Here is a 27,311-nt window from a genome sequence, read left to right as displayed (position 1 = left end):
CACCTGGCATCTTCCAGTCATCTGGAAAAACCCCACTCCCTGCCCCTGTATAGAGGTGCAGCCTGAGCAGCTCAGAAGCATCTAGACAAGAGCAACCTGCCATTTTGTGCCCCAAGAAGGGAAGTGGTGGCTGGGACACCCCTGTCCCCATCGCCCCAGGACAGAGAGGCTCCCCATCCACTTCCCCAGGACAGAGAGAAGTAGAAAATCTTAGTAAGGCACTTACCTCAATGGGCCCTCCCAGTGCCAGGGATTCCTGGCTGGCCTGGCCAAGGCCATGGTCCCCGGAGGCCACGGTGAGGTGCTTGTTGAGTCAGGCCTCACTGCCTGTAGCCAACGGAGAATGCAGTCACCACGCAGAAGGCAGTGCCTGTGGACTCAGGGCTGGCCAAGCAGTTCTGGGCATGGCCTCCAAAGACCTGGTCAGACAGTTGTACAGTGAGGCCCCCACAGGCCTTCTGAGGTTAAGCCCAATTTCTGGGACCCCCAAATCCCCTCCCCCAGGTCTCTCAATATTTGGACCACAAAATGCCTGCATCAGAATAGGCAATCAAAGTGTGAGTGATTGAAGATGCAGATTCCTGGGCTTGAGCCCTGGGTTTAGATGCAGGTTAGATACTGTGCCTGGTGAGCTGCATCATCTAATTGAGAATGACAGACTTCGGCAAAAGCTGGTCGCATTCTCTGAGGAAGAACTCATTAGCAGGAGCATGGCTCCCAAACTAAGGCTAGGAAGGAGAGCTCCTGACACCAAACCTGTAGAGGCCATTTCTGCCAGATCCCTGGCACATAGCAAGGGTTCGGTGTAAATGCCCAAGGCGGGGGCAGGAGCACCATTCCTTAGGACCCTGCCTCCCGGCTTAGCTGAGGGATCTCCAGGAGAAAAAAGACAAAAAGGCTTCAGAGTGGTACCACCAATGCACAATTCCGAAGGGTCTGGCATTTCCCCTGTAATGGTAACGGAATACATGATGGGCACTACACTGAACTCCTTACGGGCTGATTCTGTCCTCGGCCCAGAAGCTATGCAAGCTCAGGCCACAGAAGCAAACTGCCTGGCCCCTGACCCATAGCTCTGACAGTGGGAGAGCAGGGACTTTTAAAAGAACCTAACCTGATTCCAAACTGGGCTATGAACAAGCTGGAAGCGGCTGGGGGAAAAGGACAGGGTCCGTTAAAACTTCCCCTTCCTCATTGGTGTGTGAAACTCCAGACACCAGAGGGTACCCGTGGTGATTAGGCACTTGGGAGCCCATCCCTTGTCAAGATCCTTCATCTCCTGGAAGGCGGCTCAATGGGATAGCCAGAGAGCTGGGCAGCCTGATTCTGTCCCTGCTTCCTGGGGCTCCCTGCCCTCATGACTTTTTTTGTGAGACCAAGTGATAGCAGCAATGCCAGGTGAGATCTTCAGCACCCTTTAAGTCACACTCCTCCCATTCTTTGATGGTCTGAACCAAGAATGTCTTCATCCCACATCAGGTGTGCAGAAAATGCAGCTTCAGTTGCCTCTTCCAGTCCGGTTTTGACCCTAGCCTGGTGAGAATAGAAATGCTGGAGCTGCACGTCGAGGGGTCAGAGGGATCCAGTCCAGGGTGTTGCTGGGATGCGGGGCCGGGGAGGATCCAGGGGCTAGCCGCAGAGGTGAGGGCCAGCCCAGGAAAAGGGAGGAACATGCTGGTGCTGAAAGGAGGTAATACACAGGGCTTGGGCTCCAAGGCACATCCTGACCCCATGGGAATCTTAGGGGTAATAGTAACAAGTCTGGCATGTGGCAACATATAGGGTGTGTGAGGGCTTCATCCCCAAGCCAGGGAAACGGCAAAGAGGTTTCACCTTTTTTCCCAACGCACTGACTGGTAACAGCTGCTAAGAGGAAGCCGAAGGCCATGAAGCTACACCCAGAGCAAGCACCAAGGCTGATGAGCAGCGTCTCGCCCCCGCGGCAAGCTCACCTGGAACGCCCCCAGCTGCTAGCTGGGATCTTTAAAAACTGCTTGATCAAATGGTGCTGCCCAGGCTTTGAGTCTCATACTGAAAGATACTCAGAACAGTAACATTTTTGCCCATTTGAAGTTGTAGTTATCATGTTCTGAGCTCCTAAACTACTGAACACTTCCACTGTTTTTACACTGTAGCACAGAACTTCCCATTTATATCAAAATCACATTTTGTACCACCTTTGACTAATTTTGTTTCAGTGAGCATTTCGGGCTAACTGTACCGTTCTCCCCACCTTCACCTTCAAGTTACGGGTACAGTGAAAAGATGGCGTCTTAAGAGGAGGGTAGGTGAAATCTCCCAGCACCAAGCGCAGGGAATGTGCCCCCTGTTGATCCCGTGACAGAATGCCATAAGACCTGTTCAGTGCCCTTGACAGAACTGGGCAGAACCAGCCACAATCAGGCCAAAGACTCTGCCCCAGGAGAATTTAACCAATCAGAAATGCAAATGGGTGAACCAGCTCAGTGTTACCCAAAGTTCCCAATTTTCCTGGCTCCCAACACTCTGGGAAGAAAGGCAAATAATTCTGGCAAATAATTCTGGGGCTGAATCAATGCATTGTGAATCAGAGAACCCCACCCCCCCAAAAAAGAAAAATAAGAATCTATAAAGGGCTTCCATTCTGATCAACCCAACACCATTACTGTACAAAAAACAGTTTTATTAGTTAATTACCCCAGGTGTGCCTCTGTTCATGCTCTAGGTCACACCCCTTTCTCAGATCCGGCCCAGGCTCATAGGCAAGTTACCAGATTAGCAAATAGGAAAATTGTTCTGCAAAATAGCAATTGTCAGCTTAAGGCATTACTAACATTGCAGAAGGAAGCAAGGTTACTGGGGAAGTTTGGACAGCTCAGGATGATGATTTCCGGAACAGGAAACCCTCTCCGAAAGCGCCAGCCCATGCTGCTGTCTGACATGGGGAAGGACACTCTTGCTCTGGGTGATAGGTCACTCTTATAACTCACCCACAATGTCACAGACAAAACTCTGTCTATTCCTCAAGCTTTCAGATTTAGAAATTAGTTATATAAAAAGCACTCTGTCCCAGAAGCCCTGGCGCACCTGCAGGCCTCCCAGAGGGCTCCCTCGATCCTCCCTGACTGGAGCAGGGCAGGACAGAGATATATGGAAGGTCGGTCAGGCTCAGTTTTTAAAAATGAATTCACTACTAGAAATATGGAGCAAGGGGTAGAAACCCCTGCTGCAATTACATGCGGAATCATTGTCCTCCCAGAGAGCGGGCTCCTCCGGGCTCCTTCAGTCCACGGAAGTGCTCAGAGCAGGGCAGGCCAGTGTGGCCAGAGAGCTGCCGCCTGCCTCACTGCATGCCGAACCACTGCTCCTGGTCAGCCCACTGGGCCGCCTCACTGTCGCTGCCCTCCAGGTCCCCTTCTTCCCCACTCCCTTCCATGTCGTCCACATCCTCCTCCTGAGTGGCATCCGTGGGACTCTCCTCCTTCTCCATCTTCTGCATCCCCTCTAGAGACTTCTGGTCATTGGGGTCCAAACTAGGGGACAACAAAACAAAGGAGAGGCCTGAATCTCTGCCTTGCTTCTTGCTGGCTGATGCGTCATCTCCCTGGCATGGCAGTGAAATGACCACCCAGTCACAGAGAAACTGCTAACGCCTGGCCTCTCCAAATAACTCTGGTTCCACAGGCGAGATCGAGGGAGTCCACCACTAGAAGTGAAAAAAGGTGTCTTGTCCTAATTTTTAGAAATCTCAGTTTGACTTTTCTCCACGTATTTCTTATAAATTTTCACACTTCTTACCCCAGCATTCTGCTAGAGGAAAATACTAGATAACACAAATGAAAAAGCAGCAAACAACCATTAACAGAAAAATTCAAATGTAATTTCTTAACAGTATCAGATTTTTAAGCTACAAAGTTACAAAAAAATACTTATTTTTCTGTGAGTGAAGTTGTTTCATGTTCTTATGATATAATTAACCACATCAGCATTTTAGTAGTCAACCAAAATTGTCATGCTTACCATGGACCACATCTGTCAGCTCCTAGGTTAGACCCCAGGACCCAAAGCTACCTCTACTCGGGCACGTGAGTTTAGCAGCTAAGAATCACTACACTTGCCAAAATTCCCAAAGTTCAGAGTCTCCAGAACATTTATTTACTTGGCTTCTAAGCAATTCTTCCTCTAGCCTTTGTGATTATCACCAAGGCCAGGAGATGTCCAGTTGCTAGCAAATTCCACCTCTACTTATGTAACTACAGATTGATTTGTAACCTCTGAAACCCTCCATACAACTCTCACCCATACCCAGGGCTCCCCACCCTTGGGACTCCCACCTTGCCTTCTAGAGACTACTATGAAAGCACTCAGCACGTGACATTGATCAGTCTACATGCCGGCGACTCAGAGTTCCCAGAATCGCAGCATACCCAGTGGTTACTGAGATGCCAGGTGCTCAAGTGCTGAACAAATAAATGGATGTGATCAGACTCGATTAAAGACAGGCCTTCACCATAATCTTACAGACACACAGACAACCCTCAAAAAAATCACTTCTATATTAAACAGTAAGAATACCACTATTTATTTAGTATTTACCATGTACCAGGCACAGCACTAAGAGCTTTACATGGAATAATAATTTAATCCTCATTTAATCACTTAATACCTAATAAGGTAGATATAGACAAATTTGTTAGTAACTTGCCCAAGATAACAGGTGAAGGTAATATTCAAACTTCAGCGCTTAAGTTCGTTACTACAGTAAGTAGAAACATGGGAAAGTACTTACAATACTTTTGATTTGAAAAAGCAGAATATAAAATATATACTACATATACCCTATAAAAATATGTTTATGTGTGGGCAAAGCCAGGAAGATGATCTATACAAATGAAAACAGATGATATAGTGGTATGGGCTGGTTATGAGTGAAACAGTTCTTTAATGTTGCTTATAATATGCTTTATGACTTTTTTTTTTTTTTTTTTTTTTTTTATAAGTTATGTACTCACAAATAACTCTTCTACCATTACTGTTATTACTCTGTTTTCAACCATGGGCACAAAAGCGTTTCCAGAACTCCTATCACATTGTTCCCTGCCTCCTCTTCCCCTCATTGACCTTCCCCCCATGGGAGGCTAAGTGCCTACCTTAGTGCTATACTATATTGGTCCATTGCCTCCTGATACTCATTGACAGCTACAAGGAAATCTCCTAGGATCCGATGCAGGACACAATCACTCTGATTAGCTAGTGCGTTCCTCAGCAAAGCAATTCCATCTTCATATTTCTGTTCTCTGCCTGAAAAGAAAAAGATCCTCATTTTCCTACTTAACACAACATTCTGAAAATATACTCCCATCTCAAATTATATAAACAAAAGCACAACAATGATCAAAATCCAATAATCTCTTTGTAGATGTCCTTAAGAGAAGAGTGGTATGGCAAGAAATAAGAACAAGTTTATATGACTTCCTATTCCATTAAGAAACGTGGAGCCTGAGATCTGATTTTTTAAATTATACTCTTAAACTAAGTTCAAACAAAAAGCCAAAATGCATTTTATTTACCAAACTAGCCCAAGCCCAGGATTTCATCATAAATCAGGACTAAAAAAAGGAAAAGTCATAAGCAAATCCAGATGGGTCAAAATTGTTCGAGCTGGCTTAAACCAGTTCTAGGGCGCCTGGGTGGCTCAGTGGGTTAAGCCGCTGCCTTCGGCTCAGGTCATGATCTCAGGGTCCTGGGATCGAGTCCCACATCGGGCTCTCTGCTCAGCGGGGAGCCTGCTTCCCTCTCTCTCTGCCTGCCTCTCTACCTACTTGTGATCTCTGTCAAATAAATAAATAAAATCTTAAAAAAAAAAAAAAAAGCATGCACATCCAATCATTTAAAAATAAATAGGGGCGCCTGGGTGGCTCAGTGGGTTAAAGCCTCTGCCTTCGGCTCAGGTCATGATCCCAGGGTCCTGGGATCAAGCCCCGCATTGGGCTGTCCGCTCCGCGGAGAGCCTGCTTCCTCCTCTCTCTCTCTCTCTCTCTCTCTGCCTGCCTTTCTACCTACTTGTGATCTCTGTCTGTCAAATAAATAAATAAAAAATCTTTAATAAATAAATAAATAAATAAATAAATGAATAAATAAAACCAGTTCTATTCAGCCCAAACTAGTTCAGGACAACCCAAACCAGATCAAAGTGATCTGAACAGGTACCAACCAAGTATAGCTGGTTTGAGCCACTCAAAAAGTGAGTCACTGCCAATCCAAGCCAGTCTAAACCATCTACATTTGGTTGTGCTAAATATAAACCAATTCACACCAAACTTGCTACAAAAGGCACACACCTGTCTGGTCATCTGTAACCAGCTGGGACCAGGAAATCCAAATGAAACCAGGTTTTATACAAATAACAACAGAAGGGAAGTAAGTAAGATACACTTACTAAGTAGTTCTGCTTTTTTCACCACAGCCTTAATGTAATCCGGCCTTTGGGTCAGGGCTTTATCTAATAAAGTTTTGGCTTTCTCCTGTGTCACTGGGTCTTCAAGACAAACAGTGGCTAAAAGGGTAAGGGTCTGTGCATTTGCTCCCAGAGTTTTGTAAACGTTGTTAGCCATTACCATTGCTTCGCGAATGCTGTTGGAAGCCAAGTAACATTCAATGAGACCTGAAAAAATTTAAAAAAAGTTTAACCACACTACCATTCTAAGCAATGCTTCCACGCTGACAGTCTTCCAAATTGCAAAGCTTCAGACAAAGGGCAGGCCAGGGGAAAACTGATGACATTAGAGAGTACGGAGATGGAACCAGAAGTGCTCCTCAGAGCACTTCAGGGATGTAGAAAAAGGCTGCATGCACTGCAAAGGCACCTTTAGTTAGCAAAGGAAACAAACAGGTATAAGTAAAACAAAGCAGGTAGGCAGCCCAGCTGAATGCTAGAGGAATAAACATGACCTTAATCATTACTTGAAACAGAGATGATGCTGACAACAAAGCATATGGTTCCATTGCCTCTTTTTTTTTTTTTTTTAAAGATTTTATATATTTATTTGACAGAGAGAGATCACAAGTAGGCAGAGAGGCAGGCAGAGAGAGAAAGGAGGAAGCAGGCTCCCTGCTGAGCAGAGAGCCTGATGCGGGACTCGATCCCAGGACCCTGAGATCATGACCTGAGCCGAAGGCAGCGGCTTAACCCACTGAGCCACCCAGACGCCCAGTTCCATTGCCTCTTAATGAGCTATTAATTTCTGGCTGTATCCAGTCACCTCTAGTCCTAGGCTTACGTGGGAGAAATGACAGTTGCAAGTGAATGTCCAATTCTACAAGACTACTATTTTAGTGTAATTTCTACTAATGGACCTAGGGAGCAACCTAAGAAGAACAGGTTTTCATTTGAAACATAAAAGTTATCTCAAAGACATTTGCTGAGGGTTTCCCTAACCTAGATGGAAAACGCTTATCAGATATACCAAATACACCGAGACTGGCAGCTTCTGCCTCTTACCACACCCACAACAAGATGCCCAATGGGGACACTTCAAGCAGAGACAACTCTCAACTCTTCTTGCCAAGAACTTGAGAACAGAGGAAGTACTTTTTGACACAAAGCTCTCATCAAAACAGAAAAACAGCTTAAACCCAAACCCACGCACCCCCGGCAGATTCTGTCTGCGCACTCCTCCGCCCTAGCAGCATTTATGACATCTGTGCACATCTGCCACACACTATGGTGCTGAACCAGACATTACCTAACTCTTCGGGCCAATGTGCTGGATTTCAAATATGGTTGTTTAGGGGCACTTGGGTGGCTCAGTGGGTTAAGCCTCTGCCTTGAGCTCAGGTCATGATCTCAGAGTCCTGGGATCGAGCCCTGCATTAGGCTCCTTGCTCATTAGGGGGCAGGCCCCCTCCCCTACTGCCTGCCTCTCTGCCTACTTGTGATCTGTCAAATAAAGAAATAATTTAAAACAACAACAACAAAAGAATATGGTTGTTTGTAACTACTGAGCAGTTTTATTTCCCTGCTAACGGCCCTCTTGGAGCTTCAGAAGGAAATGGAAGGAATGCTCTTCATGACTCCAAAGCCTCCACCAATAAAGGAAGCTTGACTAGAGGCTGCGAGAAGCACCAGAGAGCGTAATCTGGAGAACCCGGAGAAGGTCCCCTGCTCCCAATGACTCTAACCATCACTCTTTCCAAGCATCGTGGAGTTCGCTATTTAACTGTACTCCTGGGCTCTTGTGAAACTGGCATGCAGTAGAAAGGAATTAGCGTGATAAAAACAGCTGAGAGACTAGGAAGTTAGTTTTAGGATCAAAAATTTAGGGGCGCCTGGGTGGCTCAGTGGTTTAAGCCTCTGCCTTCGGCTCGGGTCATGATCTCAGGGTCCTGGGATCGAGCCCCACATCGGGCTCTCTGCTCAGCGGGGAGCCTGCTTCCCCCTCTCTCTCTGTCTGCCTCTCTGCCTACTTGTGATCTCTGTCTATCAAATAAATAAATAAAAATCTTTAAAAACTTAATCTAGAACCAAAAACATGGTTTGCTGGGGATACTTTAAGAACAAATCCACAATACACATAGTTCTCTATCTAAGCAGATTTCGTTCTTTACCCAACTTTCAAATTTCCTCAAATCTGAACTCATCTTCCTGTTAAGAGCAAGTCACTCTTAGACTCCCGGGTTTATTTTTAAATTCTTACAAAAATATGCTTTGGAGGATATGCATCTTATAAGATCTATTTTAACATCTGTGACTGAGTCACCAAATGTTGCTGAAGCTGGCATAGCTCCTCTGAACTCCTAGGGTCAGTTCACATGAACTTAAAATAGTATGTAACAAAACAAAGTTTGACCATGATCGTGCCCACTCAGGAGGTCACAATGAACTGACTAGTTCCCACAACCAACACTGTCATATGGATATGAAGTTACCCTTTGAGTAACATTTCTGGCCGAGGTAAAACAACTATTAAAAAAGAATAAAGACATAACTAAGAGATCTAGCACAGTGCCAGCATAGACTCACATTAAGGAGTGGGCCACGTTTAAGAAATAAAAATAGGACCAAAAAACCCTAACTACTCCTTCACCAAAAACCAGGAAAAGAGAATAAAAAAAAAAAAAAAATTCTGAAGGTCCAGTGAAAGTCCTAAATGAATTTTAAAATGTGTAATGCAAACTTGACCACATATTGGCATTAGCTGGGGTCTTCAAAAAAATATCAGTGCCCATCTCCCAAATGCAATATTCTGATTTAGGTAGTACTGGATTTAGTACTGCATTTCTGATTTAGGTAGTACTCAGTACAGTCCTGGCAGTACTGGTAGTACTGGTAGCATGAGGATTTTTTAAAACTACCCCCAGATGGGGCGCCTGGGCAGCTCAGTTGTTAAGCGTCTGTCTTTGGCTCAGATCATGATCCCAGTGTCCTGGGATAGAGCTCCGCATTGGGCTCCCTGCTCAGTGGGGAGCCTGCATCTCCCTCTCCCACTCCCCCTGCTTGTGTTCCCTCTCTCACTCTGTGTCAAATAAAAAATAAAATCTTAAAAAAAAATCTTGATTTTGGCTCAGGTCATGATCTCAGGGTTGTGAGATCAAGCCCCCACGCTGGGTGTGGAGCATGCTTAAGATTCTCTCTCTGTCTCTCTCTCTGCCCCTTCCCCCCCCAGAACTAGTGAGCACATGTGCACTCTTTCTCAAAAAAAAAACCAAAAAATTAAAATCTTCCACCTGAGCGTTAATGCTACACACCTACTGATTCACACCATTCATCTTTTTCATCTTACCTTCGTAACAATCTAAGCGACAAGGTGCAAGCCGTATAGCCTCCCGAAAGTGGATTATTGCTTCTTGGACTCTGCCCATGTTTCTAAGTGCTGCTCCCTTAAGTAGCAAAGCTTGAACACTATTACTGTTCAGCTGAATGGCCTTTGCCCCTAAATAGAGGGCCCGAGAGTAGCGTTTGCTATAAAAGCTATGACACCTGGAGAAAAAAAAAAAAAAAAAAAGGCAACATTACCTGAGAGAAAATGGTAAAGAAACTTCATTCAAAACCAAACAGAAGGTCCTCTACATGATCCTTATTACAAAGCACACTTACAGCTTTAACCTGAGATATTAGCAGGCAGGAGAGACAAAACCAAGAAAATCTAAATATTTATTCTGGAGGGGAATGGAAGGGAAAAATTATGGGAAAGAACCTGATATCTGGATATGTTATCAAGTGAGAGATATTCAAAGAATCTGTAAAGCCATGATGAATAACAAAGCAGCAGCTTCTGGCCTGTTTGCTGATGGCTTCCAGTGCTGAGCTCGATGCACTATCCCAGTGGACACCTAGTCCATGAAAGTCTGTGAAAAGACTCAGTGAGGTAACTAATGTGTCCCAAGTCAATGTGATCTGAATTCTGATTATCTCTTAAACCTGTGTTTTCAACCTATATTCTATTTGGGAGGAACCACAATTTCCCAAAGAATGTACTGAAAACTGGAGAGAAGAGAGAACGCATAAACATACCCAGAGACTACCCAGGGCTCTGCATGCTGATCAGAAATATTGAAAAGGCGGCAGCCAAGGTTCTCCACATCCTCTAGTCGCCCTTCTCTTGCCAGGAGGTAGCCATATACATCCATTCCTGGAAAAGAAGAGTCTTTTTTTTTTTAAAAAGCAGGTGTCCTTTATTAAAAGCGCAACAGCCTTTATCAGAGCCCCCACTCAAGCCCCAGCTCCAGCATATTCTGAGCCCTTTCTACCAGGATGAGCTCTTCCTACTAGCATTCCCACTTTCCTACAATATGACTACTAAAGGGGCGCCTGAGTGGCTCAGTCAGTTGTGAGTCTGACTCTCGGATTTCGGCTCGCGTCATGGTCTCAGGATGGTGAGATCAAGCCCCACATGAGGCTCTGTGCTCAGAAGGAAGTCTGCTTGAGACTCTCCCTCAACCTCTGCCCCCCACTATGGCTTGTAGGCTCTCTCTCCTTCTCTAAAATAGGCAGATAAATCTTAAATTTTAAAAAAAATGACCTTTTATTTTTATTTATTTATTTATTTATTTTAAAAAGATTTTATTTATTTATTTGACAGACTGAGATCCAAGTAGGCAGAGAGGCAGGCAGAGAGAGAGGAGGAAGCAGGATCCCCACTGAGCAGAGAACCCGATGCGGGGCTCGATCCCAGGACCCTGAGATCATGACCTGAGCTGAAGGCAGAGGCATTAACCCACTGAGCCACCCAGGCGCCCCAAAAAATGACTTTTTAAATAAGGAGGAGCAAGGGGAGCAGCAGGCGGAGGGAGAAGCAGGCTCCCTACTGAGCAAGGAGCCTGATGCAGTACTTGATCCGAGGATGCTGGCATCATGACCTGAGCCAAAGGCAGATGCTTAACCGACCGAGCCACCCAGGTGACCAGAGGGGAAAAAAAAAAAAAGACTATTAAAAAAGACAAAACACATCCAAAAAGTTTAAAAAGCAAAGGAGGAGAAGGATCCACAACTCACAATTTGAAAGCCAATATTTTTGGGAACTGTTTGTCCCTACAACCTGTGACATGATATACAGTTATCCTAACTCAAAACCAGAAAGGGCCCAAAAAGGCTTCATGTAATTTCTTTTCAAGAAACCTAGATACAGTCCAGGGTGCACACTTAATATGCTGGTTAGTCTCAGAAAAAGTAGCCTATCCCAGATAAAAGCATCTAGTTCTTTTTGGAGTCCAGATGATTTAAGATCACCCCACTCCCTCCTTATTCTTACTCCTGCTCAATAAGAAGGGTCCCATGCTTGCTGTCACCCATCTCTTACCACCATCCCCCTTCATTCCTTGTTATCCCTTCAGACTCCGAGGAAAATGTCTATCTTGCCAGGATTACTGCAATACTCCCTGCTGGCCTCAAACTCGGGCCTGAGCTTTCAACTCCAAGCTGCCAACTACAGCCAGACTAGTATGTTTAACACACCATTTTCATCATGGGCACAGACAACTCAGAGAAGAGAAATAAGCACTAGGCAGGAGGGTCTCAAGACCTTGGGCAAACAATTTCGTATTTCTGGATCTGTTCTCTCATCTCCCTGCTCTGTAGTTCTCATGGCTTAAGAGTCTCCAGGACTAACAACTGTCACTAGGCCATATTTTTCTGATGGCCTCTTTTGGGACTTCATAAGCAGATTCCAGCCTACCTATCAGACCTTATTTCCCACTACCTGTCACTCACTGCCAGGCACTGGACACTCATCCCTTTGAAGTCCCTACGGCTCACCCCTTCAGCTACAATCTTTGAGACTAATGATTAATTAATGATTAATTACTTCCTTTAGTCACCTCATTACTTTATTATTGTCTGTTCACTTACACTCTTTAAAGTATACTAAGGACACAGTAAAGCTAAATGCCCTAAAGGATATTTTGGGGTTTTGGGGATGCCATCCAAAATCTCAGGCACATCATAAATTTATAAATCATAAAGAAGGGCTATTACCCCTCCTAAAAGAAAAAGAGCCAAACAATGATCTGCCTGGAGATGACGCTTGAGTTCAAGCAAAAGCAACTGCTCAAAATGGAAGTACTCAAGTGTTAGAGACATGTAGCAGACCTAAAAAAAGGTAAAAGGCTACTAAAATAAGTTTCACAAAATATTTCTATGAAAAATGGTATCAGAATATTACTCTACATTGTCTGCCCTTTTTTTGCTGACCTTCCCCTCTGCAGCCATTTCCACCATGCCTCAAAAATTACTTACCTTTTATCAAATAAGGATCCAACATCTGCGCCTGTTCAAACTTGAGGACAGAGTTTTTATTGTCTCCAGCTCTGAAGTACAGATCTGCTAAGCTTCCCAGCAGGTCCACGTTATCACGCAATAAGGACTTTTTCTCTAGTGAACTTCAAAATATTAAACATTGACCCCTAAGATTTATTATGCATCCTCTTAGTTTCTGAATCTGGGTGACAGCATATAAGCACTATTTTCTTTCGTATATATATGACATTTTTCATAATAAAAAGCTTTTCAAACAAACGGTATACACTAGATCTTCTTATTCTGAGCTTGATTTAAAGAAAGTTATACACAGTAAGAAAGCCAACATATAGAATGAAGCAGAAATTTCTCTCATTACCTAGAAAGAACCTTCTAGTTGCAGGTTTTCAGAGGACAATATGGTCCTAAATGTAATGTCATTCAAAAGTGACTTTGCATAACACAAAACATAAAGTCCAAGGATTAGGACTTTACCTGACTAGAAAGAAAATCCCAGTCGTAAAGAGGCAACCCAAGTCAGATGCTGCAATCTACGCTTCTGGGACATCCAAAAAGATGTTCTTCCAGGTTCCAGCATGACAACTAAGGCAGCTGGCTGTGCGAGGGTTACCACTTTTGCAAATACAGAGCTGAACTAGGTCAAAGTTTACATTTAACAGGTCCTCAAAACAGATTATTACCCTTAGGAACAGTAAGTACATTAAGAGACTAAACCAAGCCAGAAGACAACAGGCTGCAACACCAAGAAATAAGCATCTCATATTTCTATTTTGCTAATTTCTATTTTATACCAGATCTGCATGAAGGAAAGGGCCTCAAGAACACTGAATTAACTTTGTGGCTCTCACCAGATGGTATTGATTGCTCTCGAGTTGTCACCAGTATGCACAAAAGCATATGCTTTGATCCACACAGAGAGCCAATCCAAGTTAGGCACAGTCTGGATCACGTTCATTGTCATCGATGCCACCTCTGCGCCTTTTACAGAAAGGGAAAGCAAACCTAATCCAACAAAAAAACGAGAAATAAGTAAAGCTTAGCATCCCTCTTCCACAATGCAAGCATTAGGCTACTCTTTCCGTTGGCTACAAGATAACACCTTTTCCCTATTCTAAGCAAGATGCAGATGACAAAACCACCATAATTTAACATTTCTTGATTTGTGAAAAACACATGACAACAGTAGTCTACTGAATTACTCTCTGGAAGTTAGGCATGGAAAATTTTTTTTTTTTTTTAATTTACCTTTTTAGTAATCTCTACACCCAACATGGGGTTTCAACTCATGCCCTGAGATTAAGAGTCACAAGCTCCTCCAGCTGAGCCAGCCAGGTGCCCTTGACATGTACAGATTCTAATGTACAGCTAAGAGTGAGAACTACCAACTCAGAGAGTAAACAATCCATAGAAATAGACTGAGAATGATCTGTACCTAGTATGGCATCGAGGGCTAATGGGCACTGCCTCAGCACTTCCTTATAGCTGGTGACTGAAGGGCGTTCCTGACCAGCCTTCTTGTACAGGTTTGCCAGCATCATGTTTATCTGTAATAAACAAAAACAAAAGATAGTAAGATAAGTGTATATTGCAAAGAAAATATCTCACCATCAATTAAGACCTGATTTTTTATTACCAGCTACTATTCTACTTTTTACTGGAAAATCTACCCACAGCCCTGTGGAAATAAACAAAGACCAATCCCATTCTTCAAACCCGGGGAAATCACTACCTTCGCTTTTCCTACATCCTCCCATTTCTAAGAGGAAAATCAAATTCCTCTCACTTACCCAACCAAAAGGTCCTGTACTATCTGGACCAAAGATGCTGCCTCTGGAGATGGGAGTAATATTTATTTGAGAAATGTTACACAATTCTAATTACCTTGATTCTTTCGATCTTAAGACAGAAGATGAATTACCCTAGAAGTGCTCAAGTTTACATAATTTAAATACAATTAATATCAGCACATAAGAAAATGAGGAATTCCTAAAGTAGTTTGTTAAGAAAAGTCAGATGAATTTTCCTCAAAAAGAAAATGACAGATACAGAATTAAATACTTGGCTTCTCTCTGACAATTATTCTAGCAGCTAGACTCTAGCCTTTCTAACACTGAAAGCACAGACCCACAGGTACTATCTGACTCATCAAAGTGGTGCTACAAAAATTAAACTCTAACTGACCTCTGGAGGTACAATTATCCAGAGATTAGCTACATCATTTAAATCCAGTAAATGCATTTTTAGTGCAATTCAAATTTGTTACTCAGTAGAGCTCTTCTAAAATAACCCTTTCTGAAAACACAAGGAAAATCTAAGAAAACCTAAAAGTCTCAAAGAACGTAGAAGTTACAGGGAAAGTAAATGGTCTTAATAGTACAGAGAGAGAGAGAAAAAAAGAACATTCCAATTTAAAATTAATAGATCTTAAACATAGCAGTGTTTGCCAGATCATTAACCTAAGGAAGCAATCAACATGAGGACACACAAAAAAAGCTAATCCCCAATCTCTTCGGTTATTTGTAGCCTGGTACGCCAGATTTTTATTCAAAAGAGTGGCTCTGAAGATGAAAAACATCTGCTCTAATTATGACTTACAGTATAAAAACAATCTAGTATGGCATTAATCCATACTGATGATTCAAATAATGAAATAAATGAAATACTAGACATAAAACTTTATTTGGCCTCAGCTTTTCCATTTCAGGCTATGTTGAAAATGCAAAAGAAAATACTTAAAGGAAAACTCCAGTATTAGTGTCAATACTTGAAAAGAATAAAAGGTTAAATTTAAGATCCTTTCTTGACTGCTTGTTATTAACTATGACCAAGAGACCATCTGTCTCAACAAATATTAAAATTCCCTTTAGACTACCTGTCACTTCAAAATGAGTTTTAAATACTACCTATGAGAAAGTCAATTCTTTTTAAGACAGACCCTTACTTGGGAACATCACAAAGCCACATTACACCAGTTATAAATACAAGCAGTCATCTTTTTCTTAAAAATAAGTGAGAAATGGTATGTTGATATGTTTACTCTTAAAAGTTGAAGATTTACCAAGATATAATAATCTCACACTGGAATTTTCCTTTAAAATGTGAAGAAATGTGTGGTGGTGTTTACCATACATTAACAGACGTTCATTTAGACGTATTTTGACTCACTTCCTTGTCCTTTACACAGACTGAGAAGCCAGTTAACTCCCTAACGGACAAGAAAGAAAAACTGTAAATATTATAGGTTTATGTTTGAGGCACACATCTTTGTTTGTTCCTGGCTACAACAGCTCTACAGAATGATGGATATGTACTCCTCACAAATGTGGATTCTGCTAGTCCCTCTTAAAACACAGCTTTAAACACCAAAGTGCTGGATACCACAAACTGAGTTTATTTGCCATTACTCATTTTCAAAAAATGTCCCCACTTTCAAGGCATTGAGGAAACTGTGGTACATTTCCAATAAGATAAGGAAAAGACATCATTCAAGTTTATAATCAAAATGGCATCTTCCAAAAGGAAGACACTCTACACATACACAAAAAAATACTTGGGATAAATCTTTCATAGTGTATCAGAAAACCACTTAGTATATAGCATCCAAGCTCATTATGAAACAGGTTGGTCTATAATATGCTTCCAAATGTCCTTACTAGCATAAAAAAAAACTAGGAAATAGCTTAGTTTTTAAGATACTCAGAAAATAGTAAATAAATTCTCAATATAAGGAGATGCTTAAACACATTCTCGTCAAGTTTGACTGGTTACTTTAACACTCAGCAACACTTAGGTGAAAAAACATGAATACACCACTGCTTGGGCTCCTTTTAATGGCAGGAGGAAGTACAGAGACATTTTACATATAAAATTCACTGTTAAGCACAAGTTGCACCGAATGGGTCTTTAATGAAGTGAGGAAGGCAGGCGACATGAGAGCATATGTTAGAGTATTAACTACTGATGTGAATTCAATACTAAGAACAAGGATTCTCACTGTTTGTCTAGCCTGGACTCAAAACAAACTGTAATCAAAGATACCCGATATGATACTCCTTACAGAATAGTATTTTTAAAACTACTCTTTCACATATGAACTTATTTATTTTTCCGAAGGTCAGCAGAGAAAAGTATTATTAACCTCATTTTATAAATTAAAAAAAGTAAAAGTTCAGATTGGTAACTTGGAGCTACACCGTTCACAGCTTGTATGGCCTAAACTCAGACAAGATACCAGATCTCTTGATTTCGGCAAAAGGTATTCTATTGATTGTAATATGTTGCCAAATCAAACACAAATATATATCCCACATACACATAAGTACATAAAGATTTTGTAATCTTGGATTTTAAAACAAAAGGATTGATAAGCTCATTCACTATCAATTATCATTATCGTGCTGTAGGTGTATCTGCGTATACCTACAGCATGCAAAAGATGAGGTTTTTTAAAAAAAAAGAACCATTGCCACATGGAAGCATTTGCAAATTATTATTTCCTCTGGTAAGATACCAAAGAATGAAGAACACTTGTAGTATTCTCCAGCTATCATTTTCATCAGCTGAATTTTCAGGGTTTCATAAGAAAGTAATTCTTCTATCTCTCTGAACCTCATCCACTCCATTAACAGGGGAACAAAGTGAGTCAAGAGTAAAATGTTCAGATGGACTCCCTAGGCATGGAGAAAACAAGGAGGAAGTGGGTTGGAAGGACCGGGCAGGAGAATATTATGTAACAAACTGTTAATTCAACTTACTTTGGGAGTCCTTTGTCTTGAAGGGATCCCATCAAGTATAGCAATGGCATCTTTATCTTGTTTTAGCATTGTGTAACATTCAGCCATTTTGTATTTCACTTCAATTTCAGACGGAAGACACTAAGAGGCAATGAAAACATCTCTTCAAAATACTACTTCAACAGTATGGCAGTTCTTTAAAATATTATACATACATAGAGTCACCACAGGACCCAGGAATTCTGCTCCTGCACATATAGCCAAGAGAAGTGAAAACCTATGTCTGCACAAAAACCTATACACAAATGTTGGGGCACCTGGTTGGCTCCATCAGTTAAGCCACTCACTCTTGACTTCAGCTCAGGTCTTGATCTCAGGGTCATGAGTTCAAGCCCTACGTTGGGCTCCATGCACAGCATGGAGACTACTTTAAAAAAAAAAAAACAAACCTGCACACAAATGTCCATACCAACATTATAATGACAGACAAAAAGGGGGAAGTAATGTCCATCAACTAAAGAATACCTAAAATATGGCATATCCATACAACGCTGTATTTTTTTAAAGATTTATTTATTTGAGAGCAAGAGTGAGCACGAATGGGTGGGAAGGAGCAGAGAGAAAGGGAGAAGCAGACTCCCCACTGAGTAGGGAGTCCAACTAAAGGCTTGATCCCTGGACCCTGAGATGATAACCTGAGCCAAAGGCAGATGCTTAACTGACTGAGCCACCCAGGCATCCCCATACAAATGGAGTATTACTTGGCAATAAAAAGGAAAGAAGAACTGAGTCATGCTATAACATGGATCAAATCTGAAAACATTATACTAAAGTAAAAGAAACCAGACACAAAAGGTCACATGTTTATGATTCCATTCCTACAAAACGACCAGAACATACAAATCCATAGAGACAGAGGGGCTAGTGATTCCCAGAGGCAAGTTACAGAGGAGGTAACAGGCATGGGAATTTTCCAGGGTGATAAAAATGTTCTGGAGTTGTTAATTTTATGACACTGTGTCTTAATTTTTTAAAAAATTCCTTAGATTAATTATAGAGAACTGATAATTACCAGAGGGGAGGGAGGTGAGGGAATGGGTTAAATAGGCGATGAGCATTAAGTCGTGATGAGAACAGGGTGATGTATGCAAGTGTTGAATTACTTACTGTATACCTGAAGCTAATATGATACTGTAAAGGTAACTAACTGGAATTAAAACAAAAACTTAAAAAAAATTTTTTTTTAAATGTGAGGTCAAAAAAATTCCTTGAAGATTATTTAATTAACATAAAAGGTTTAGCATGGTGCTTGGCATACTGAAAACTCTAAAGTTAGCTACTTCTATGAATGACCCTATGTGGATAATATACATGACATCCATTCAGTGCCAGAAAACAGAAAATCCTGGGGGGACCTCATTGACTCAGTCAGTGGAGAATACAACTCTTGATCTTAAGGTTGTGAGTTTGAGCCCCACATTGGGCATACAGATTACTTTGAAAACATAAAATAGGGGTGCCTAGGTGGCTCAGTTGGCTAAGAGTCTGACTCCTGATTTCGGCTCAGGTCATGACCTCAGGGTCCTGGGAGAGAGTCCAGCACCAGGCTTGCTGCCTGGGGAATCTGCTTGTCTCCCTCTGACTCTCTCTCTCTCAAACAAATAAATTTTAAAAATAGAATAAACAAAAATAAAATAAATAAAACAGAAAATCCTGGCAATCAACTCTTTAACAATAAAAAACAAGGGTTTACATAAGGAGACAAGAAGATGAAAATCTAGAGGCTTTAAAAATAGAGCAACTAGGGACGCCTGGGTGGCTCAGTTGGTTAAGTGGCTGCCTTCGGCTCAGGTCATGATCCCAGCGTCCTGGGATCGAGTCCCACATCCGGCTCCTTGCTCGGCAGGGAGCCTGCTTCTCCCTCTGCCTCTAGCCTGCCACTCTGTCTGCCTGTGCTTGCGCTCTGTATCTCTCTCTCTCTCTATAACAAATAAATAAAAATCTTTAAAAAAAAAAAAAATAGAGCAACTAGGGGTGCCTGCGTAGCTCAGTGGGTTAAAGCCTCTGCCTTCGGCTCAGGTCATGATCCCACGGTGCCGGGATTGAGCCCCTCATCGGGCTCTCTGCTCTGCAGAAAGCCTGCTTCCTCCTCTCTCTCTGCCTGCCTCTCTGCCTACTTGTGATCTCTGTCAAATAAATAAATAAAATCTTTAAAAACAACAACAACAACAACAAAAAACAAATTGCAAGGTTAAAGTTTCCCTCTCACTAAATCTTTCCACTGTGAAATTGCTTTCCTTCAAACACGCAAAATCTTTCACGCGTATTACGTGTGTGTGTGTGTACTATGCATATACCAGGATATATTTATATATCTATAAACTATCCCCTTTAAACAGAAAGTACTGAAACATTTCTTCAAACCTCATTTCCTTACTAATATATATAGTTCTTTCCAAACCAGCATGTGCACCACCTTTATCTCATTTTTCACTTAATAGCTCCAACACATTCTATCTTATGGCTATGCTCTAACTAGACCCCACTGATGAAAACCTTTGCTTCTAGTTTCTTATCATTACAAACTGCTGCAAAAAGCAGCATTGGTTATATCATATACCTTGTAAACCTCTCATGAGTCTATTAAGATTAATTACTAGCAACAGGATAATCCTGTCAAACGGGAAACTCTGTATAATTAAAATTTTTCCCTTCATTTATTCAATTATCAAGTTACTAAAACTGTAGAATTCTTAGAATATTTCCCATAAATTTCCCTAAGGACTCACAATCCTAAAAACTGAGTTACATTTAAAAAGTTGTACTGGGGCACCTGGGTGGCTCAGTCGTTAAGCATCTGCCTCCTGCTCAGGTCATGATCCTAGGGTCCTGTCCTGAGATCAAGCCCTGCATCGGGCTCCCTGCTCAGCGGGTTTGCTTCTCCCTCTCTCACTCCCCCTGCTTGTGTTCCCTCTCTCACTGTCTCTCTCTGTCAAATAAATAAATAAAATCTTAAAAATAAAGTTGTACTTTAAATTTAAAAAGTTTAGATTCTGAAAATTGTTTGTATAAAAGGAACAATGCAGAACTTCAGTGAACCCATATAATTGTTTAACTCCATTTTTAGATTCATCCAGAATGAATTTCGCATTCTTGCATCTAACTGATTTTCCATCTTTGTTTCTCCAGCCAGCTCCCCTTTAAAATTACTTATTTTTCTATCTTCTATATCTGATCAGCAGTCTTGTAAATTTTCAGTCTCTCACTCTCAAAGGAAAAAAAATCAGAATTCCATCTCCATTTACCTGACTTTGTGGAGTAGATGCAGAATTACCAGTTGAAGGTCTCACTTTTGAAGTTTTACTCAGGGCTTTCTTCTGCTGTAATGCCATGGTATACTTACTCACAGCATTCCGATATTCCTTATCATGAAAGAGAGAATCTGCATGATACACCAAAAGCTGGTACTTCTGAGATGGGGAGAATAACTCACTAGAAAACAAAGAAAATATACCCCCTACATGGGTTATTTTGAAATGTTAGATAAGACACCCTCCTTAGTATCTACCCACATAAGTCTAGCATAAACCCTTATGTAATGACAGTTTACAAAAGTCACTGTACCTTAAGTGCTAGTCCCTAAAATGAGAGGCGTGAGGGTTGTACTCTATGCTAATGTGGTCAATACATCTAGGCAACTGCTTTAAATTAGTTTTAATACACTTTTCTCCTTTATTTACTGTAAAAGTAATGATACCTCTAAATCAAATTCAATAATATGGAGATATACAAAGAGAAATGTTATATATCTCCTCCCCTTTAGCCCAAACCCTCTTTACTTTTTTTAAAAAGAGAGAATGCGTGTGTCCTCACGCGTGTGCGAGCGTACACAAGTGGAGTGGGAAGAAAGAAAGGAAGAGAATCTTAAGCAGGTTCCAAGCTTAGTGTGAAGCCTGGTGCAGGGCTCAATCTCACGACCATGAAATCATGACCTAGCCGAAACCCAGAGTTGGACACTTAACCAACTGAGCCACCCAAGTGCCCCCATCAAAGTCTTCTTAACTTAATAGTTTGATATATAATCATACTATCTTATATTGGCACCAATTTTTAGCATAATATAGACAAAGGAGAGAAATCACAATGGTTTAACTAATACTATCAAAGGGTTGAAGAATCTGGAAAAGTGAAACCTCACTGTTTTGAAACATTTTTTGGAAATGCTGAACAAAAACAGGTTTCAAAGGAACTGAAAATTCTTTAAATACTGAAGATGGGAATATAAAAAAGAATGAGAACAGAATAGGATAAGCCAATGGGATAGAATAGGATAGAAAGAGGACTAGCCCTATTTGATTAAAGTTTTTTATATACAAAAGTAAACTTTATTTAAAAAAAATTTTTTTTAAAGACTTCTTACTTATTTTTTGAGATAGAGAGCACAGAGGCAGAATGAGAGGGAGAAGCAGACTCCCTGCCGAGGAGGGAGCCCAAGACAGGCCCCGATCCCAGGATCCTGGGATCACTCTTGACCCAATCCGAAAGCAGATGCCCAACCAAGCAACTGAGCCATCCAGAAGCCCCAAAACTAAACTTTATTAACACTAAAGGAATTTTAATCTCCTCGGGTCTCAGGGGTTTAAGGACAGTGTAAAACAATGTTTCAAAACTTTTTCATTAATGTTGAACACTGCTCATAACCATTATTAACTGCCTCCAAGCTGGCCACCATTATTAATGGGAAACACATATATTTTTAATCTCCAATTCCAGCCCCCTCCCTCAATGCCCTGACTCCTGCCAAATTAAGAGGAATTTACACGGTTTTTCTTTGACAGGTGAAAGCTATAGCCACTTAAAATGAAATAACAGTCACAGTCAAATCTGTAAACAGTTAATTATCAACAAATGAAGGATACTCAAGAATAGATACCAGAGATTACTGGTTTCCAGGGACTGGAGGAAGTGGGATTAGGGGGGCTTACTAACAGATACGGGGTTTCTTTTGGGGATAATGAAAATGTTTGGAATATATATGGTGATAGTTGTACAACTCTGTGAATATACTCAAAACCACAGAAATGTATTCTTTGAAAGAATGAATCTAATGGTATGTCAATTTTATCTTAATTTTTTTAATCTTAAAAAAAAAGGATAGCTAGGCTAAACATAGGATATAAAATTATGAAGCAAATTCAAGGACTAAAGGTATAGTCCAGATACTTAAGATCTCTTCCACCTTTGATTCTACATATTTACTGAGAAATAAGATTTGACAGAAAATATTACTACACTCAGAGAAAGCACTGAGATATTTATATACTGTAACACATGTCTACTTATGCATCCATAAATGATCTTTGGAATGTAACAGTTTCTCTTGTATACAGGAGAAACTGTTACTGGTTGTTGCCTCTGGAGAATGGAAATGGTGGGATGAGGTTCAAGACTCAGGGACAGAGAGACACTTACATGTATACCTCTTCTATACTGTTTGAATTTTTCTTAGTGTGTATAGTGCTAATTCAATAAGAACACCTAATAATACACGGTAAAGGTCAGAATTTAAACTGACATCCCTAGAGCTAGGAAAATGCCAGTTGAACCTAATAGAAAGAAATATGGGCTAAGCCGAGTCAGAGGATTAAACTGCTATTATCCTGGAACATTTTCAAAAACCAAGAGTAATGACTAACTGGTCATAATTGCCAATGATGGAGTGTGCCTTGACCAATCACTCAAAACCAACTGAAAGGCTCCAGAATAAACAGAGAAGGCTGAAAGAGACCAGGGCTCCTTACTGTCAGCACTAAGTAGATGGTGGTGAAATGATGGGTCTCACATAGTGAAGTCCAGAGGTACACAAGTGGAAATAAGAGAGCAGCAGCAGCTGCATTACAGGCACTTACGGGGCTTATCCTTTCTGACCTAGACAGCTTCTAGAGCATGCCAAATCCAAATGGGTCCACCCTGAGTAGAAAATTCAATTATGCCACTTAGAACTAGCAGACTGTGGTGGGTCAGTGTAAAGTTTTCAAAATCAGAAGGACCAAAGCCCAGACATCATGGCTCCTCCACTTACTAAATGTGTAAATTTGGACAGCTTTACCTCCCTAAGGTCGTACATACTTCCTTAGCACGTTCAATAAACATGAGTGCTCACTGCAAAAAGGCACTGTGCTGGCTGCCTTAGGCGTTAAGAGGGATGCCGCCTAGGTGCCTAAATTGGTTGGGCATCAGACTCTGGATTTCTGCCCTGGTCATGATCTCTGGGCTGTGACATCAGCCGATTTGGACTCTGGGCTCAGAGCAGTCTGCCTGTCCCTCTCCCTTCGCTCTTCCCCCGCGGAAACTCACTCACTCTCTCTCTCTCTCTCTCTCTCAAATCAATAAAAATAAAATCTTTAAAAGTTATCACCCCAAGAAAAAAAGTTTAACCATGTGGTGATGGATGTTAACTAGACTTACTGTGATCATTTCAAAAATATATTGATACAATTAACACTCCTGCACACCTGAAAGAGAGATGCAGAATACAGAACAGGGCAAAGGGATGGAAGAGCGAGGGTAACGGGGCAATTCGGAGTTACAGACGCTGTTCCCTAGGAGGGGCTATCTGAACTGAAACCTGACCGAGGATACAGATCGTTGACAAGGAGGGCTCCAAGACAAACAGCAAACGCAAAGCCCTGAGTTAAGAACGAACCTGGTGGGTTCAAGTAACAGAAGGAACTGCTTGCAAGGCCGACGTACAGTGAGCCGAGGACAAGAAATGAGGTCAGGGAGAAAAATGTTTGGCCTCCGAGGCCATGGGAAGGAACTTAATAATTTAAGTACAATGGAGGAATGTAAGCAGGGGAGCAACGGGCACTCAAGGCTGCAAACAGCCCTGTGCTGCATCCGTCATTAGAGTTAATAAACGGCGGCTCTGAAAGCAAGAAAGGGGCCCTGCGTGTCCTTAAAAGGGCGCCACTCCCGCCCATCAAAGGAGTCTCCAGTTTTCAGGGGTTTTGGAGGCCAGAACGTGGACCCTTCTGACACACTCAAGGGGAAAAGTCCATCTCAGATGGGGGCGAAGGTACAAGACTGGGTGGGCTTCTTGGAGCTGCGGCGAGCGAGAAAACGTTCTTCGGGAAAGAGACGGGGAGAGAGGAGTCGGTCCAGAGGAGTGACAGCCGCGGTGGCCGGCGACAGGTGCCTCAGGAAACCCTCCGCTCACAACTTTCGGGAAACCCTAGCCAAGCTCGCCCTCATGGCCTCCGCCTTCCATTTCTCGAAGCCGCCGCTCGCCACCTCCCCATCAGGGAGCTCATCCCAACGTATGGCACAGCGCAGAGTAACTCAACTTGCGTTCCTACATCGGCTCCGCCCGACGATGCCGTCACGGACCCCGAAGCCTCAGCTGAGGCCCGCGGTCGCTCCTTCCCGCCAGTTCCCAGGGCCCCTCACACCCCGCTCCCAAACCGGCGCCGCTTTCTCCTCAGCCCCAGGCCGCTCCCCCCCCTCAACTCACGGGTTGTTATTACTCATTGTAAGTAACAAGCTGCTGAGGAGCCGCACGTTAGAGTGCAGTCCCGCGGCCGCCATGTCTCGCACGTGGTCTATCACATTCATCCTGCCCGGCGAGGCCGCGGGCAGCGGCTGCAGCGGCGCGAAAAGCCGGTAGAAGGTCCTTAGGGAAGACTCCAAAATGGCGGCCTCGCCGGGGTCCATGAGGTCCACAAGCGGCACCGCCCCCAGGAAAACAGGCAACTACTGAAGTGCCTGAGAGGGAAAAAAAACCCAACTCCGTTCCTTCCCCAGGTACCCTATGAAGTGGAATGATTTGGTTGTGAGGTTTTGTTTTGTTTTATTTTGTTTTGTTTTGTTTTAGCTAATGTGATGTCTCTCTAAGCTGCAAACTTTATTGAGGGCTTTCAGTCGGGTGGGGCAAAAGGCACTCCAGTATGAATACATGCTCAATTGAAATAAGATGACTCGGAGAAAAATTTCTGTCTCAAAAATTAATAAAAACGTATGGTCACTTACCATAAATAATTCAATATATTTGGAGGTATTTCCAACTGCTGGAGTTAAATATTTTTAATCAGGCGCTAGGGGCAGTCCTAACTGCTTTTACAGTCGGGCTTGCGCACTAGGCTGAAGGCACCACGCCCCCTTCTCTCAGGTGTTCTGTGTTCCTGCAAGAATCAGGCTTCACCCTATGCATAGAATCCTTGAGTGCAAAAGGGGGTTATTTTTACCCTTTAAAATGAGCTCAGAGTGAATAAAGGCTAGGTTGCGTTTTGGGAATCCTAATATCTGTGTAGTAGTAACTTACTGTTTTAATTTGCAATTCCTTAATGACGTATGAGGTTGCGCTTCCTATTTGCTATCTGTAGATTATAATTGGTGAGATATCTACTCAGATCTTTAGCCCATTTTTAAAATTTGGGTTGTTCATGGTTGGTTTGTTTGTTTGTTTTTTCTATTTTAAAAAAGTTTTATTTAGGTAGCCTTTTACCCCACGTGGGGCTCAAACTCACAACCCCAAGATCAAAAGTTGCATGCTCTTCTAAATCAGCCCGGTGTCCCTGGGTTGATCGTTTTCTTACCGTTGAGTCGTGGGGTTTTTTTGTTTCTTTGCTTTTTTTTTATTTTTAAGATTTTATTTATTTGACAGATAGCAAGTAGGCAGAAGCAGGCAGGGAGAGACGGGGAAGCAGGCTCCCTGTTGAGCAGAGAGCCTGATGCGGTGCTGGATCCCAGGACCCTGACCAGAAGGCAGAGGCTTTAACCCACTGAGTCACCCAGGCGCCCCTCTTATTGTTGAGTTTTAAGGGTTCTTTGCATATATTTGATAGTGGTTTTTTATCAGATATATGTTTTATAAATATTTGTTCCCAGTCTGTGATTTGTCTTTTCATTCTCTTGACCATCACCTCTCTGTTAAGACAAAGTACTTTCAGTAATAATCCTGAAATGAAATAACTAGTAATAGCCAGAAAAGGAAAATAAAATATTATCTTATTAAACTTTAAACTTCATCTAAATATGGTGCTAGTTTGTGGTCCATTGGAAAAAAAAATAAAGATGCCAGTAAATTTCTTAATTAAAAATAAAACCAGTATTACAGTACAAAGGGTAAGAGATGAATACTTTTTAAATTACAAAAAAATATATTTTAAGAACTTTTATCCTACATATTGGATTGGTAAAGAAATGAATGATACAGTTTCTACAAGTCTGTCAATGACTCAGAACTGATCATCTTGGGCACCTGGGTGGCTCAGTGGGTTAAGCCTCTGCCTTCAACTCAGGTCATGGTTTCAGGGTCCTGGGATCGAGTCCCACATCAGGCTCTTTGCTCAGCGGGGAACCTGCTTCCTTCTCTCTCTCTCTCTCTCTCTCTCTCTCTCTGTGCCTGCCTCTCTGCCTAACTTGTGATCTCTGTCAAATAAATAAATAAATTCTTTTTAAAAACCTGATCATCTTTGCATATTTGTGTTCCATAAGCAGTATAAACAGATTTGTCAATTGCTGTAGCACAGCTGTGAAAAGACATGGAGGAAATAGAAATTCATACTATTAGGTGAAAGAAGCCAATCTGAAAAGGCTCCATACTGTGATTCCAACTACATGACATTCTGGAAAAGATGAAACTGAGGACAATGAAAAGATCGTTGGTTGCCAGGATTTGGGAGGGCAGGAGGAATAGGTGGAGCAGAGGGGATTTTTTAAGGCAGTGAAACTACTGTATGATACTGTAGTGGCCCATATATCATTACACATTTATTAAAACTCAGAATGTACAACAGTCAGGGAAACCTAACAATAAGCCATGGACTTTGGGTGATAGCGATGTG

General features: G+C 42.1%; 1 protein-coding gene across 2 annotated transcripts; it reads right to left on the bottom strand.

Annotated features, from left to right (window-relative positions):
* Positions 1-2,641: 2,641 nt before the first annotated feature.
* Positions 2,642-25,194, bottom strand: ANAPC7 (anaphase promoting complex subunit 7). Of its 2 annotated transcripts, none has more exons than XM_032309524.1 (11): positions 24,980-25,194; positions 20,772-20,958; positions 17,488-17,607; positions 14,166-14,277; positions 13,582-13,735; positions 12,713-12,855; positions 10,493-10,610; positions 9,762-9,958; positions 6,419-6,643; positions 5,130-5,280; positions 2,642-3,512 (listed from the first exon to the last, which is right to left on the bottom strand). In XM_032309524.1, the coding sequence occupies exons 1-11, from the start codon at positions 25,177-25,179 to the stop codon at positions 3,323-3,325; spliced, it is 1,797 nt and encodes a 598-aa protein (XP_032165415.1). In that variant the 5' UTR covers positions 25,180-25,194; the 3' UTR covers positions 2,642-3,322. The 2 variants fall into 2 exon arrangements, with proteins under 2 accessions (XP_032165415.1, XP_032165416.1); XM_032309525.1 differs by having other exon boundaries at positions 20,772-20,983; positions 24,980-25,130.
* Between the last annotated feature and the right edge of the window lie 2,117 nt (positions 25,195-27,311).

The sequence above is a fragment of the Mustela erminea genome, chromosome 13 (genome assembly GCF_009829155.1).
Source record: "Mustela erminea isolate mMusErm1 chromosome 13, mMusErm1.Pri, whole genome shotgun sequence".
Taxonomy (NCBI): domain Eukaryota; kingdom Metazoa; phylum Chordata; class Mammalia; order Carnivora; family Mustelidae; genus Mustela; species Mustela erminea.
The sequence above is the reverse complement of the archived record's forward strand: the minus strand, read 5'-3'. Positions and strand labels throughout refer to the sequence as shown.